The sequence below is a fragment of the Crinia signifera genome, chromosome 6 (assembly GCF_055691185.1).
Source record: "Crinia signifera chromosome 6, ASM5569118v1, whole genome shotgun sequence".
In the NCBI taxonomy this organism is placed as follows: Eukaryota; Metazoa; Chordata; class Amphibia; order Anura; family Myobatrachidae; genus Crinia; species Crinia signifera.
In genome coordinates, this window is record NC_139222.1 from 87,808,815 (window position 1) to 87,825,141 (window position 16,327).

The following is a 16,327-nucleotide window of genomic DNA, read 5'->3' on the forward strand; positions in this document are numbered from 1 at the left end:
TGCCCCCGATTTTCCCATTGAAATGCATTGAAAAAAGTCAAAATTGCGTCGGTCGCGTCGTATGCGGCTAAAAAAGGCTTAAATGGTCCAGACGCGATGCCCACGATTTCCCCATACGAAACAATGTTAAATGGCTCAATGTACCCGCGATGCCCCCGATTTCTCATAGGGAACAATGTTAAATACCTCAATTTCACCAAATCATCATAGGGAACAATGGTAAATGGGCCAGAAAGCCCCCAAAACACCCCAGAACAGTGAAATGTCCCCCCAAAAGTAGTTTACGCCACCCCACGATCAACGCGAACCCGAAGCGTGGCGAGCCCGCGGTACGCGTCCTCCGACCTTTTCATACCCCCACTATCCACGTCGGCGTGGAGTTGAGAATAGAATAGTGTGGCGAGCGCAGCGAGCGGACGCGGATACCTTCACAGGTAAACGCGTCCCTTCGCGGGCTTCACAGGTATCCGCGTCCCCTCGCGGGGCAAGCTGCGCTCGCCACGCTTCGGGCTCGGTGGCTCGCTGCGCTCGCCACACTATTCTATTCTCAACTCCACGCCGACGTGGATAGTGGGGGTATGAAAAGGTCGGAGGACGCGTACCGCCACCCCTCGCGGGCTCGCTGCGCTCGCCACGCTTCGGGTTCGCGTTGATCGTGGGGTGGCGTAAAATACTTTCGGGGGGACATTTCACTGTTCAGGGGTGTTTTGGGGGGTTTATGGCCCATTTAACATTGTTCCCTATGATGATTTGGGTAAATTGACCCATTTAACATTGTTTCCTATGGGAAATCGGGGGCATCGCGGCTAAATTGAGCCATTTAACATTGTTCCCTATGGGGAAATCGCGGGCATCGCACCCGATTTTTTAGTGCTTGCGATGGCCGCGATGCCCCCGATTTTTCCTCACGATGCCCACGATCATGATCGTTGTGGCCGTGCTAGGAAACAAGTACCAATGACTTTAATCGCGCTGTGCAGCAAATCCTGTTTAGAATTCGCTGCACAGTCGCCGTGTTCCGGAGGGCTGGAGCCTTCGCTGCCAGACCTCGCTGACACCAGTATTCAATGCCACAGGGGCTCGCTGCCCTGACGGCGAATGTTAACCCCGAGCCTGGAGACGGAGGCAGGCAGAGAGATGGAAGTCTCCCTGCCTGCCACAGAATGTATGTGGGGGGAAGGAGGGCTCCCCGGGACCCAGGTAGCACAAGCTGCCCCCCCGGGAGAGCTAGCAGGGGACCAGGTAGGGAGCCGCTAGCACTGCTCATGATCGTGCATGTGTAATGATCGGGAGCAGTGAATATATGAATATGTAATGAGCTCTTGGCTCCCGGCACCCTGCTGGCTGTTATGTGTAAACAAAAATAATATATATATATAATTTTTTTTTTTATTAAATATATATAGCATGCCCCTTTACAGAATAAAATTGCTGATTTTTTTACACCAAATAAAAAAAAAAAAAACACATTATTTTAAAAGTTCACATTCCACTTCACCATGAAAAGATGGCGATTGCTACACGGTGACACACGGCGAAAATCACTTAGAAAGCAATTCGCCATCTTCTCATTGAATACACTCACGGTGAATCACATTGAAAAACCAACCAGCGAATTGCGCAGACTATCAGACGGCGAATTGTCCATCATTCACTGTTCAGACAGTGAAAAGTGCACGTTGAATAGGGCGATTCACTTTCTGACACAAAAAATCACTTTCCAAAGTGAAAATAGCACAAATTCGTCATAAAACATGGCAAATTGGCCTCATTGAATACTGCCCACTGTCTAAAATGGTGACAATGCAACATAGCTGGAGAATTGTAACCTTAAGTTGATTAGTCGACAACAAAAATAAGTCTTTTTATTTGCAAATTGTCATTTTAATTTCAAAATATGAAATAAACACAGTAGTATGTACACAATCTGGTTTTATCTGAATAGAGGCGAATCTTAATAAAAACAAAATGTCATATCTATTTAAAACAGGTCCTTCTGAAAATGCCCCTATTATCTTGTTCTGCATTGGACAGCGGCTGGGTTTGTATAGGGTGGATGGATTTTTGTTTTTACGGAAAGACTTGATTTCTAAGAGCAGCCTTTTTACCTACAGTCTCCAATACCATGTCATCATTAGTTTAGTAACAAAATATGTTTTTACAAGGCAATCCCCTGGCTTTGCTGCATGATTTATCTCTTTGAGGTTTTTCCTCTGGCTAGAAGCATGGAATTATTCACAAACACCCACAGTGCCATAGAAATACAACATTTACAGAACTAAAACATGACAGTGCATTAGGTACATTATATTCAAGTACAATAAATATTAATGGTAGAATTAAATGTCAATTTTTGGCTGTACATCTGGAATGTGTACAAGAGAGGGGCGCAGGTGTTGTCAGGTCCTTGATGATGTTGTGAGAAAACATACCTTGTTGGATATCATTTACAGAGCATGAGGTTTTCAAGATCTCACTTATTAAATAAAACAGTGGGTTCTCCTTCACATACAGAATAACCTACATTAAAGATGAAGCCATAGGTAGGGAGCTGAGGACTGAGGCTACAACCAGGGAATACTTAAATCTGTCCAAGGGAAAATGGAGAAGCATTGAAACGCTGACCTTGTGTTCTTGTATGCGGAGTGCCGCCAATTATTACCATTGTGTTGGGGATACATGAAGGTATACCTAAAGACCTGAGCACACGCACTAAACTAAAAGTGACCCTAGTACTCAGACTCTGCCAGCTAGAGAGGACAGGGACTATAGATAGGCTGCAAACAGGCACCCCCTCTATTTATACGCCCCTATATAAATGTGTAAAAGTTTTCAAACATTGACATCAATTGTGATGTCAGACATCACATTCACTCTTCCTCTGTTGCTGTTATCATCCATGTCTTAATATTTTAACAAAGAACATTTTGCATGGGAAAGATATATCTAGCCATTAGATCAAATTTTAAGTAAATATTTATTTCTTTAAACGTGGATTGTTTCCATGCAGGTAAGAGTGCGGCTTCCACTTACAGGCAATAAAATTAAAAAGTGTGATTATGGACAACTGGTGATGCAGCCAAGAATTTGTATGACATCACTAACCAAAATGGTTATTTAACAATATGTATTTTCTTCCATTAACCAATCACACCGGGATACGGTCATTAGGTCTACACCAACCAGGTCGACAGGCAGCAAGGTTGACATGTGTCTAGGTCGACAGGCCATTAGGTCGACATGGGGTTTTTCACTGTTTATTGAGCCAACAGGCGGTATTTCATGCCCTACCATCCACTAGGGCATGGTGGGAGAATAAAATAGTGTGCCTGAAGCATTGCGAGCGAAGCGAGGGGATGCGGTGCACTTCAAACTGTGTCTATGTCGACGGTGTCGACATTCAGTTAAACAAAACAGTGAAAAACCCCATGTCGACCTTCTGGCTGTCGACCTCGCCCATGTTGACCTAACACTTGTGTCGACCTCAACACATGTCGACCTTGACCCATGTCAACCTTGCTGCCTGTCGACCCAATGCTTGTCAACCTAGTTGGTGTAGACCTAACAACCCGCACCCATCACAACAAAGATGCTAAAACTCTGACCCACCAGTAATAGGCCAGGTATTACTTCACAAGAAATAATAATGAAATAATATAAAAAAAATTAAATAAAAATACAAGAACAAGTGCTTAGTCAAAGATCTACCACCGTTTCATGGAGTACATATATGATTTTTAAGAAATGGGTGTGGCCATCTTTACTTGACCAACTATATTAAGTTTACGTGGCAAAGCCTATCCACCTGTACATAATGGATCTGGGGTTCTAAGACATGGAGAGTGGACGGGGATAAAGTTTCAACCAGCTCCCAACTGTAATTTCTTAAACACAGCAGTTGGGAGCTGATTGGGTGTTGTTTTATCTCTGTTCACCTTCCAAGGCTTAGTACATAGACCCCTTAATGCTTTTCTACAGGATGCGAATGTAAACACTGGAAAAACATCCATGTTACATACATAATACTGACACTGGCAGAAATATAAATGTCCTGATATTTACAACATTTCAGTCCTTCATTGACCTTTAACTACAAGAAGTGATACCTGTATCAAAAAAATGTAAATACAAACATCTCAATGTTACATTATTTTTGTAAACTATGGACATCAGAATAATTTATAGTAGATTGGTCCTAGATTAGAGGTAAACACTTCAGACCATGTGCAGAAATGAATATAGAGTAAAGGACTCTGGGTAAGATGTTCTTGGATCGGAAATCTTCTACCACATGTATAGCAAAGTGTACTTAGATACAATTATTTACTTGTTTTGATTCCCCCTTTTGCCTGTTTTCTGTTGAAGCATCTTTAATTATAAAAGTAGAATCTCACATATAAAACATAATTAAAATAGGAATTTCAAATAAAAGCAAAATCAATTTTTCTTTTTACCAGAAAACCATTAAATCTGTAAGGGGGGGGGGGGGGTTTGAACATAGCTAAAAGTCATAATAAATACTTATGTTAAAAGAGAATAGTTTTGTGCCATAGATGGTTTGAAAGTGCAGGTCTGTTAGCGGTACTGGTTAAAGTTGCTGGATGGAAATTGTATATTCGCAGTTGATTAGAGTCTGTCTTAGGCATTGTCTCTTCTAGCACTCGGCAATGGGTACATTCCATGGCTAGAACACTTCACTGTATTCCAACAGCCACGTCATAACACTGTTACATCTTGGCAAAATCCCAGCATCCATAGATTGTCTGTTATAGGCTAGAAGGCTGGAGACTTGCACAGGATAAAGGCATGTTCTGTGGTTTCTCCCTCTCGGGCACCAATCCCTCTATTCTGAACAGGTCCCTTCAGCTCCATCGGTGCCCTCTGGCATATGACCCCATATAGAAGCATGTTATGTAATTACAGGTCTCCATCTACTGGGGGCACACACAGTCTGTAGATCCTGTGAAAAGAATCATAATGTATATGGTGAGAGTATGTGTGTATAGAGAGAGAGAGAGAGAGCACATCTTTCAGATACATGATAATTTTGCTGTAAAAGAAAGTTAACTGTGTTAAAATAATTATTGGAGCAACAAGGGTACTAGACATAGAGACAGACAGAGTACCCTTACAGATAGAGAGAAAGCGAGCAAGAGCCAGAGAAGTAGTTTGCAGACACAGACAAACACTATAAGGCTGTAGAAAGAGGAGTCAGTACTGGTCCACTCGCTTTCCATACAGATGGGAGGAGACAAACTGCTCAAATAAGTTGCTCCAGCAACAGCATCCTGTACCCTACAGTGCAAGGTAGCAGTGTTCCCCAAATCGGGTGAATGAGAAATGTTTACCAGTTGTCATACCAGTAGAGGGGATCTGGACTTTAGGTTGACCTGCATTAGGTCGACAGTCACTATGGTACTTGTTTCCTAGCACGGCCACACCGATTTCCATCGGGGTAGTCGTGTCGGAAAAACCGCGTCGGTCGCATCACATGCAATTTGGTCGCATGCAATGCGACCGACCCGATTTTTTAATTGAATCAAATGTGAATAAGGTCCCTGGGACCCGATTTTACATTGGATTCAATGTCAAATATTCCCTAGACCCCCAATTTTACACCGTAAACCACACCCCATGATTGACGCCAACCCGAAGCGTAGCGAGCCCGCGTCCTCCGACCTTTTCATTCCCCTACTATCCACATCGGCGTGGAGTTGAAAAATATAAAGTGTGGCGAGTGCAGCGAGCTACCGAGCCCGAAGCGTGGCGAGCGGACGCGTATAACTTCACAGGTATACGCGTCCGCTCGCCACACTTTATATTCTCAACTCCACGCCATATTGGCCCATTTCACATTTTTTACTATGTGAGATCGACTTAATCAAGTCCATCTCATCTTGTGCCATTATAATGGCACAAGACCGACGCAATGCTCCTGATTTCAATGTTAAAAAATATTTTAACATTGAAGCCTATGGCAAAATCGCGGGCAATGTTAATGGTCCCTACCGACGCGATGCCCGCGATTTTTCCTTTGCCGGCAAAATGGACCTGATTTCAAAGGAAATCGGGTCCATCGCGGGCATAGTGTACCTTAACTTAAAGGTACACGATGCCCGTGATTGTGGCCGTGCTAGGAAACAAGTACCGTCACTATTAATTAACATAAGTTTTTTTTTTTTTTTTTATTCTTACTTTTTCACAATTTACCATTCCCAAAGCATAGTCCATGTGGATGGGAAAGTGGCCAAACACATAGTGATTGTAAAGTGTGCTGAGGACAAGGGTAATGTAGTAATGCGACTGGCATGAAGCATGTCGAGGGATGCGGTACACTAATTGGGAGACCACGTGCTCAGGTGTTAGAGATTGACACAAAACAAACTTGAAAAAACTCACGTCGACCCTTTGGTGTTGACCTATACATTGTCAGCCTATTATATCTCACTTGTTCAAGAGCAACACAAACTTCCAAAATAATCACTGCTAAACCCTTCGAGTGCCAACGTTGCTGTAAGCGATCCTCAAAATATCTGTTACACATGCCAGCGCCGCTCACAGCGCCTGTTCTCTTAGAATAAATAATTACAAATAAAGCCAAGTCAATTAATAGAAGTTTAGTTAAATACCGCACCCAAAAAAAGGAACAGTCCCTGTGAGCGGCACTGGCATTTTTAGCGGATATTTTGAGGATCTCTTAGCACTCAAAGGGTTAATAAAACCCCATTTACTCAGACATAGGGGGTCTATTTAATAAGCCTTGCAGAGAGAAACAGTTGCTCAAGTTGCAGCAAACAGCCCATATCAGCACCCCAGGTGATTGACTAGTGGGGTATCTATAATGGGTGCACACGGGCCTCTGAATCCCAGAGGGGCCCGCACACTGCACCCATTTAGGTAATACTTATCATCTGGAGTCCCACGGAAGGAGCACTGCAAAATCGCCAGAAAAATGGTGCAATGGCCTTTTTTCCAGCAATCTGCACATGCACAGTGGATAAAGGGCCCCCCTGCCACCCTCCACATATTGGATATCTCCTACAATCCGATCTGCGGCACTGCGTGCCCTGACAGCCATGGCCACCGGAAGATTATAGAAGTAATGACTCAGCAATCCAATAGTGACTGGAACAGCAGCCTGTGACTCAGTGACTGGCTGGGGGTGCAGGCTGCTGTGAAAAGGGAGGCAGGGATCCCTCGGTGTGTGGAGCAGGAGAGCAGAGGTGTGTGTGTTGCTTCAGGAGAGAAAGAAACATACAGGCTCTGTGTACTGCTTGTCTGCCAGCAACAAAGCAAATTGGTAAGGCAGGCTGTAGTGAAAGTGTTTTTACTGCTTTCATTAAGTTTTAAGCTCTTGGACACTATATATACACACTATATATATATATATATATATATATATATATATATATATATATATATATATACACACACATAGTACATACATACATACATACAGCCCCTAAGGCAAATACTGTAGTTAATAATTGTAATCCTCAGGGCCCCCAAAAAGCCTTAATAAAGCTCTGAGTCTGAACACTCTATTGCTCAGACTTCACAGCGCAGCGGCGTTATGCACATGTGCAGTAGGTTCTGGGCAGTAGAGCTGCAGGCTACACGGGCCGCCTCCTCTCTTAAGACGCCTTTGTGACTAACCCAGCTGCACCGAGCATCGTTTTTGTTCAAAACATGTGTGTTGTTCACATAAAGAAAAACACATAGGAGCAACCCACCTGCTTTGCTATTGCACTCAACAATTGATGTGAACCATTTGTATATCTGTGTGCGATGGAATCTGAATCTGTGTAGGAAGTGCTGGTATGCAGCAGCCAAGGCTTTTTCTCCAAGTTCCATTGTTCATCTGCAACTTTGTAAATATTTAAAACTAACTTCTGTACTGTAAAAGCTGCATTCCAGCTTCTTTATTATACATGGTGGTGTTTGATGCAAAATGTAAAGTGCCTTAGTTGCTGATGGAGCTGTAAGCGCCACCCCGCACCATGGAATGTGGCGCACGTTCGTCGGAGTCACATGCGTGCCCCATTCCCAGCTATGAACACATGAGCGTGTGAAACACTTGTGCATCCACAATTGCTGGCGAGCCAGCCGGCAGATCCCGGCGGCTGGTGATACACCAGTAACAATAAGAAAGGCACCATCTGTAGGAGGACACATCTTTATGGTGGGATGGGCAAAACAAATTATGAAGACACAATGGAAAGCAGAATTCTTACCGGTTGGTTTGCCCCATTTGCCATTCACACTATGGAGGAGGCAGTGCTTGGAGAAGCACCAGCTCCTGCCTCCTCCCCACCCCCGATGATGCGCCAACTCCCCGCCGCACCCCCTGATGACATCAGTGAACCGGCGATATTGCCGGTTCTCTGCTTGCAGTGTGAACAGACTGCACATGTAGGGTCGCACCGGGACTGAACAAGTTAAAAGTCCCGGTACGACCCTGCATTTGCGATCTGAAAGCAGTGTTACTCATATATTAAGGGACATTACATTGTTGTCTCATATTATAGCATAAACTTACCGTGGCGGAGAATGCAGAATTTGATCCCTGACTTTTAAATTTTTAGCTGAGATTTCAACACGAGGACCCTAGGGAATGAACAAAGACAAGTTTAGGAGGGAATACATTCCAAGTACCACGTGACATTTGGGGCATGATTCGGACACAGTGGCGTGATGTTTACCATCTACTGTACATATGTGTTGGAATCGCACTGCGCATGCATTCGGGTTGTGTACAGAGTTGCAGTACAAATTTAGACACAACTTACTAGAAATATGTGGTATAATCCTGGGTGGTGATTCGGAGCTAACAGTGGGGTGACTAAACCGGCGCACAGGAATTTGTGCCTTCGCAGGCGTGTTGCTGAATTCAGTTGCATACAGACACTCAACTGTTCAGCTAGGAAGCCATACTCAGAGAGATCAACTGAACCTGGTGCAAGCTTAGAAGGTGCATCTAAGGACTTACCAAGTGGTATTTCTGTGAACATCTCACTTCTTAAGGCCCATACACACTGGGTGACTTGGAGTGAAAGTTGCTCAAAACAGCATGTTTGAGCAGCTTTCAGCTCAAAGCCGGCCAGTGTGTATGGCCCGGCAATGAGCGGTGACGCTGCTGCGTGCTTCCACAACATCGCTGGGAAAGACGTTCATCTGCTGGTTATACCAGCAGATGAGCGGTTTTCAGGATGACTTTGCATAGCGCTCCGCTATGCAACGCCGTCCTCCCCCCTCCGTCGTCGACGATAAACACTATCATCGCTGGGCATAGTCGCCCAGTGTGTATGGACCTTTACATATTCTGATGTTAACCAGGGAAGGGCTTTGTAGCTGCATTATCAAAGTCACAGTGGCAAAAGACGCAAGATGGCTGCTGCTGTGCCCGACTCAAAATCAGCCCTATAATCATTTATCTAATTACCAAAACAGATATCTGCTTGTCAGTACTCACTTGTTTCCTCATAATGTCCATTGCCTGCATAATGCACTTCGGGAGCAGTCCATGACTGCGGGCCAGGATTGCAGCCTGCTCTAGAGACACATTTAAAGTGCTCCTGTGTGAAGTGAAACATACAATCATGTGACAAACTGCACAATAAACTTATCTAAGTAATAGCCCAGTAGAGTTGAAATTAGTTTACACTCCAAATATTTCCCCAAACCACCTCTTTAGTATCAACAACTTAAAATCAGTGGTTTCACATAATTAAAGACAGCAATAATACAGTACATCCGGAAAGTATTCACAACGCCTCACTTTTTCCACATTTTGTTATACTGTATTACAGCCTTATTCCAAAATGGAATAAAATTATTTTACCCTCAAAATTCTTCACACCATACCCCCATAACGACAATGTGATATATATTTTTTTCAATTTATAAAAAATGAAAAACTAACAAATCACATAAGTATTCACAGCCTTTGCTTCATACTTTGTTGATTTTGGCGGCGATTACAGTCTCAAGTCTTTTTGAATATGATGCCACAAGCTTGGCACACCTATCTTTGGCAGGTTTTGGCCATTCCTCTTTTCAGCACTTCTCAAGCTCCATCAGGTTGAATGGGAAGCGTTGGTGCACATCCATTTTCAGATCTCTCCAGTCTGGGCTCTGGCTGGGCCACTCAAGGACATTTGCAGAGTTGTCCTGAAGCCACTCCTTTGATAATTTGTCTGTTGTCTTGAAGAAAGATACAGTACACTGTTGCTGCCGCAGTTTGAGGTCAAGAGAGCTCTGGAGCAGGTTTTCATCTATGATGTCTGTACATTCCTCTATCCTGACTAGTCTCCCAGTTCTTGCCACTGAAATACATCACCACAGCTTGATGCTGCCACCACCATGCTTCGCTGTAGGGATGGTATATGGTATTGGCCAGGTGATTAGCGGTGCCTGGTTTCGTCCACACATGACGTCTGGTATTCATGCCAAAGAGTTCAATCTTTGTCTCATCAGACCAGATAATTTTGTTTTGAGTCCTTCAGGTGCATTTTGGCACACTTTAGGTGGGCTGCTATGTGCTTTTTACTAAGGAGTTGCTTCTGTCTGGCCACTCTACCATACAGGCCTGATTGGTGGATTGCTACAGAGATGGCTGTCATTCTGGAAATTTCTCCTCTTTCCACAGATTAATGCTGAAGCTCTGACAGAGTATCCATTGCGCCATGAGACAATCCTCTCTCTGAGGTCTACAGACAATTCCTTTGACTTCATGCTTGGTTTGTGCTCTGACATGCACTATGAAGTGTGGGGCCTTATATAGACAGGTGTGTGCCTTTCCAAATCATGTCCAAACAACTGAATTTACTATAGGTGGACTCAAATTAAGCTGTAGGATGATTAGTAGAAAATGGATGCACATAAGCTCACTTCTTCTGAGCTTCATGGGATTGGCTGTGAATACTTATTTATGTACATGAGATTTCTTCGTTTTTTATTTTTGCAAAAATCTCCAAAAAAACTTTCATCACATGTCATTATGGGGTATTGTATTGTGTAAATAAATAAAATGTATTTATTCCATTTTGGAATAAGGCTGTAACATAACAAAATGTGGAAAAAGTGAAGCGCTGTGAATACTTTCTGGATGCACTGTAGTACTCTGCAGAACTGTATGTTGGGAGAAGGAAGGGCACAACTGAGATCAGGAGAAGAAACACAACTATGGTCCTACTCACCTTTGCATCCCAGTGCCACACATGACAATCTGGCAAGCCCCCAAACGATAACAGAGTTCAGAAGATATGGGCAGAAGCCCAGCCCCCAATATATTGTTTTTACAATATTCTGACTGAGGCTGTTTTGGGGAGATGAATGATTTCATCAGCCGGCAAAGTTCATCCAGAGCATTTATAGGGCGAATCAGCTGTGGAAACAGAACATTGGATTAAATGTTTAATCATTCCGATAGCAGTTTCTTGTGAACTCTGAGGAGGAACATTTATAGAAATGGACATACTGTATCTTTATCCTTTATTTATACATTATTCTAGAAATGATTGGTATTCACAAAGAACATTAAACCAGAAAAGCAGACACTTCATACATGATCTTAGCAATAAGTATCTGGATCAAACGAGCCTTTTTTAAAGAACAAAAATGATTTGCATGTCCCCGTAGGAGTGCTCAAGCACCTACTGTCTGGTTAATTCTGACACTTACCTGGTCTATTTTAATAGCTGTGGTATTGGAATCTGTAGACTTTTCAAGATAAAATGCCCTGAAATAAATGAAAGAACGTAGGATATTAATGCCAGCTTACTTAGCAGGAGTCAGCAAACACTGGATTTGGATAGGATTCAGTGGGAATGAATTTCCAACAGAAACCATATTTGTAGCAAATTAGGCTGCTTGCTTATGTGTGTTGCAGGAGGTATCTTATTACTGTGTGTGGATAGTGAGGGAAAAAATGATACTTGGGTGATGATACACTAGCAGGATGTACAAAATGATTTAGTGGAAATTACGCACTTGTACCTAAAATATCAAAGTCTATTGCAAGAGATCGAGAGAAGGTATCTAAGCAGGCGGTAGGATATTTCTATGGTGTCACAGTTTTTACACATGAATGATAAAGATAGAATTATTATATTTAAGGTGTTTGATACCACAATGATTTTGCAGCACCTTTCAAAGTACACAAACAGAAATAACTTAAAAACAACAAAAGTCTCACAGTACAATGCAGAACATGGGGCATAAGCTATATTTGTAGACAGATACATTGCTGCTGTATACAGCAGCATGTCCGGTGCTGCCACTATATGTTGCTGTGGCCGACATCGCCCTATAGTATGCTATAGGATGATTGTAATGATAAATTAGGGCGGGAAAAGCACATAAGGGAAGAGGGCCCTTCTCATGAGAGTTTGTAATCTAAAGGGCAGCGGATATAGGAATGACCCATAGATCAGAGACAGTGGGGAAAATTTACTAAGATGTGTATTCTACTTCAAATGTGATGTTGCTATGGGCAACCAAACACAATCTACTTCTTATTTATTTAACACCCTCTACAAGATAGTAGACAGGATCTGATTGGTTGCCCATAGCAACATCACATGTAAAGTAGAATTCACATCTTAGTAAATTTCCCCGTGAGTGAGGAGAACAATGATGAAATCTGAAATGTATAAAATAAAGAAGTGGGGGTTGAGAGCTCATTTGGGGCGGGATGTACTAATATACATCACCGCCCTTAGCCACACGAACGCCGTGATGCCAGCGCATATGTACTAACATATGCGGCTGGCATCGCGGTGCGGTGTCGGAGGCCCCCACGATACCTGTAATGTGGTGTGCGGGGGGGGGGGGGGGTCTTTGTCACCTCCCTGCCGCCTTCTGCTTGAGGCGGAGAAAAGAAGCCCATAGGCTATGTGGTAACGTGGCGGCGGGGGTCTAGTACATAGGAAAATGCGGTAAAACAGGGGTTTTACTGCATTTTTACATTAGTACATCCCGCCCTTGAAGCTTTGATGAGAAGGGAGAGTCTGATGAGGAGGGAGAAAAGTTCCAATGGTCAGAAAAGCACTGGTGAATTCTTGAATTCACCCTCTTCTACAACCATCATCTCCTGTCCATCTATACCTCTGGCATGCCTTCCCAACCCCTCTCCACCGCTGCCGCCATTTCTATATAAACTCCCTAATGCTGCACACTCCTGCACATTCCCTTTCTAAAGCCTCCCATTTCCTGTAGACATTGTTTTCTACAGTCAGATTGTTTTCTTCCCTTCCCCGTACATCAGCTTCTGTACCACAAGTCTCCTATATTTCCATAGTTCTACTGCCAATGGACTACTGTCCTCTACTAAACACCACCTTCTCCACTATTGTTTTCCCCCTTTCTTTTAAAACCCTTTCCTGCATCCTCCTTTCCTCCTGTGCCTTGAAATGTTAACCACATCAGCTTCCTGAACACAGACTATAACTGTTGTCTGCGATCATTGTTCGCTCCTACATTCCCCCTTATCATCTCACACTGATCCCTATTATTACCCTCTTATGCACACACAAGATCTGTTACGCACGTACCGGAGTTTGCGGTAGTAATTCTGTACTTTCTCTAAAGAAATCTGGTTAATTTGTTGTTGGATCTCCTCCATTGTCACATTTGTTCCAGGTTGACACTGACCTTCTAAACTCTGAATAGCTGCAATTACAAAATACATTTTACTTCAACAAATTGAATATTTAGTCATCTAAATTAAATATCTATGGCACGAAATGTAGTAAATGTTATACAATTTGAGTCACATATTAGTCAATAACTTTTTAAATGGCCACAATGCCTACACAAAATCTAATATAAAACATAAAACTGTACTACATATTTAAACACATAACTTTATTTTACTTCACTCAGTCAATTTCATTACAAAAATAGAGCAGTAGTACCAGGCCATAACTAGACCTTTTGGTACCCAGTGCCAGAAAGACCTTCTCGGATGCTAAAAAGGGAAAGAATATGCCCCTTCTTCTTGAGAAGGAGCAGGAACACACCCCTAATTCAAATGACGCCACATGGTAGTGCAACCATATTTACATTACACTGCACTAAAGTGCCCCTTATTCATATTATACCACACAATAATGTCCCTTATTCAAATTACATGACACAATAGTGTCTCTTATTTACATTGCACCTACATCCTAACAGGTACTTGTGTATTTTGGCGGCGCCCCCGATGTCTGTCGTACGACGAACAGATCGCATTGCATCGCATGTAGGGATGCCAATCCCGGGGCATTTTTTCAATCCCGGGATTCGGGATTGAAAAATGCTCAATCCCGGGATTCCCGGGATCCCGGGATTGGCTTCCCTAAAAAAACACCCTGGCCGCCCGAGCGCTGGGTGGGTGGGCGGGTGGTTGTCAGGGACCGCTGGGTGGGTGGGGGGGGGGTGGGGGGTTGTCAGGGACCGCTGGGTGGGTGGTTAGTAGGGAGCGCTGGGTGCCCGTGAGCGCTGGGTGGGTGGGCGGGCGGGTGGCCGGCCGTGAGTGCTGGGTGGGAGGGCGGGTGGCCGGCCGTCAGCGCTGGGTAGTCGGGCGGGTGGCCGTCAGCGCTGGGTGGGCGGGTGGCCGTCAGCGCTGGGTGGGCGGGCGGGTGGCCGTCAGCGCTGGGTGGGCGGGCGGGTGGCCGGGAGCGCTGGGCGGGCGGGCAGTCGTGGATGTGCGGCTGTGCCGTGTGCCCTGCGCAGCGTGACCTTGCAGCGTGACCTCGTCACGCTGCGCACTGCGGGGTATGGGGAAGCCGGGCAGCGTCTGAGTGCTCAGACGCTGCCCGGCATTAAACTGCGCATGCGCAGTTTAATCCCGAAATCCCGGGATTGGAAATTCCAATCCCGGGATTGAAATCCCGGCGTTTTGGGGGCCAAATCCCGGGATCCCGCCGATCCCGAGATTGGCCACCCTAATCGCATGCCATGCACCAGATGGCATACGATGCGATGCGATTTTGACCCCCTATACGACCAAAAATCGTATAAGCACCCAAATGGGTGCTTACAATGTTAAATGCACCCCCACACCACCCCCCCCACTATAAACGTGAACCCGAAGCGTGGCGAGCACAGCGGTACGCATCCTCCGACCTTTTCATACCCCCACTATCCACGTCGGCGTGGAGTTGAGAATAGAATAGTGCAGCGAGCCACCGAGCCCGAAGCGTGGCGAGGGGACGCGGATACCTTCACAGGTAAACGCGTCCCTTCGCAGGCTTCACAGGTATCCGCGTGCGCTCACCACGCTTCGGGCTCGGTGGCTCGCTGCGCTCGCCACACTATTCTATTCTCAACTCCACGCCGACGTGGATAGTGGGGGTATGAAAAGGTCGTAGGACGCGTACCGCCGCCGCTCGCCACGCTTCGGGTTGACGTTTATAGTGGGGGGGTGGCGTGGGGGTGCATTTAACATTGTAAGCACCCATTTGGGTGCTTAACATTGTATAAGCACCCATTAGGGTGCTTATACAATGTTCAATCGCATCGCATCGCATGGCATTGTATGCCATGTACAATGGCATACAATTTCAAAATTGTATGCCATCTTGCACTATCGTATGATATCGCGTCGCGTCGCATCGCATACCATCGTATGAGTTATGGTATGCGATGCAATGGGCGCCGCCAAAATACACAAGTACCTCCCAACATTCCCACAATAATCTAAAGCCTGACCAGGTTAATATTTTGTAGTCCATCACCTTTCTCACTGTTTGGACAACTATTCTACCAGTTTGTCAAAAAAACATCAAGTCTTTTGCATGGTATCCATTTTCCAGTTGTTTTTGACAGATTTATTTTTTATTTTATGATTTATTTACTTCCTTTTTTATTTAATAATGGTTTATAAAATGCTAAGCATGAAGTAAGGGAGGAACTCCACTTCCGTATAATGTTGAAGCTGGGCATAGCCTAAGCTTGAGGTCATTTAGTTTATTGCCCTGGTCATTTATGTGTTTTAATTATGCTTTTTTGGGGGAGGTATTAGGTTATACAGGGTGGGGGGTTATGGGGAGATTTATTTTGGGGTATTAGTGTAGTTCCGTTCTTTGGACGAATTAGGATGTTTCTTTTTTTTGTATTTAATTTTGTCTTGGTATGAGGTTATTATATAGAGGAATTGTAGTGGCAGGGTGTTTGTGTGATTTGTTTCTTGCTGCGTTATAGGACACTTGCACTCCTTTTTAACCTCTGGCTCTGTGAACAATAAAGGTGCCTTTGGGGACTAGCTATATTCAATTTATGTTATGGGGTACTAAGTACATCTTATTTTGTGCAATATATACTTCAATTCTGTACACTGTCC

The 16,327-nt window shown here is 44.3% G+C and overlaps 1 protein-coding gene across 1 annotated transcript in view; it reads right to left on the reverse strand.

The window, feature by feature from the left end:
• Positions 1–1,851: 1,851 nt before the first annotated feature.
• Positions 1,852–16,327, reverse strand: part of PREX1 (phosphatidylinositol-3,4,5-trisphosphate dependent Rac exchange factor 1) — a 245,025-nt gene continuing 230,549 nt past the window's right edge. The window contains exons 35-40 of the mRNA XM_083146391.1: positions 13,554–13,671; positions 11,683–11,740; positions 11,199–11,386; positions 9,473–9,575; positions 8,540–8,607; positions 1,852–4,960 (exon numbers count right to left, since the gene is read on the reverse strand). Coding sequence (XP_083002517.1) covers positions 4,918–4,960; positions 8,540–8,607; positions 9,473–9,575; positions 11,199–11,386; positions 11,683–11,740; positions 13,554–13,671 — 578 coding nt within the window. The 3' untranslated portion in view covers positions 1,852–4,917. The remainder of the gene's footprint in view (positions 4,961–8,539; positions 8,608–9,472; positions 9,576–11,198; positions 11,387–11,682; positions 11,741–13,553; positions 13,672–16,327) is intronic.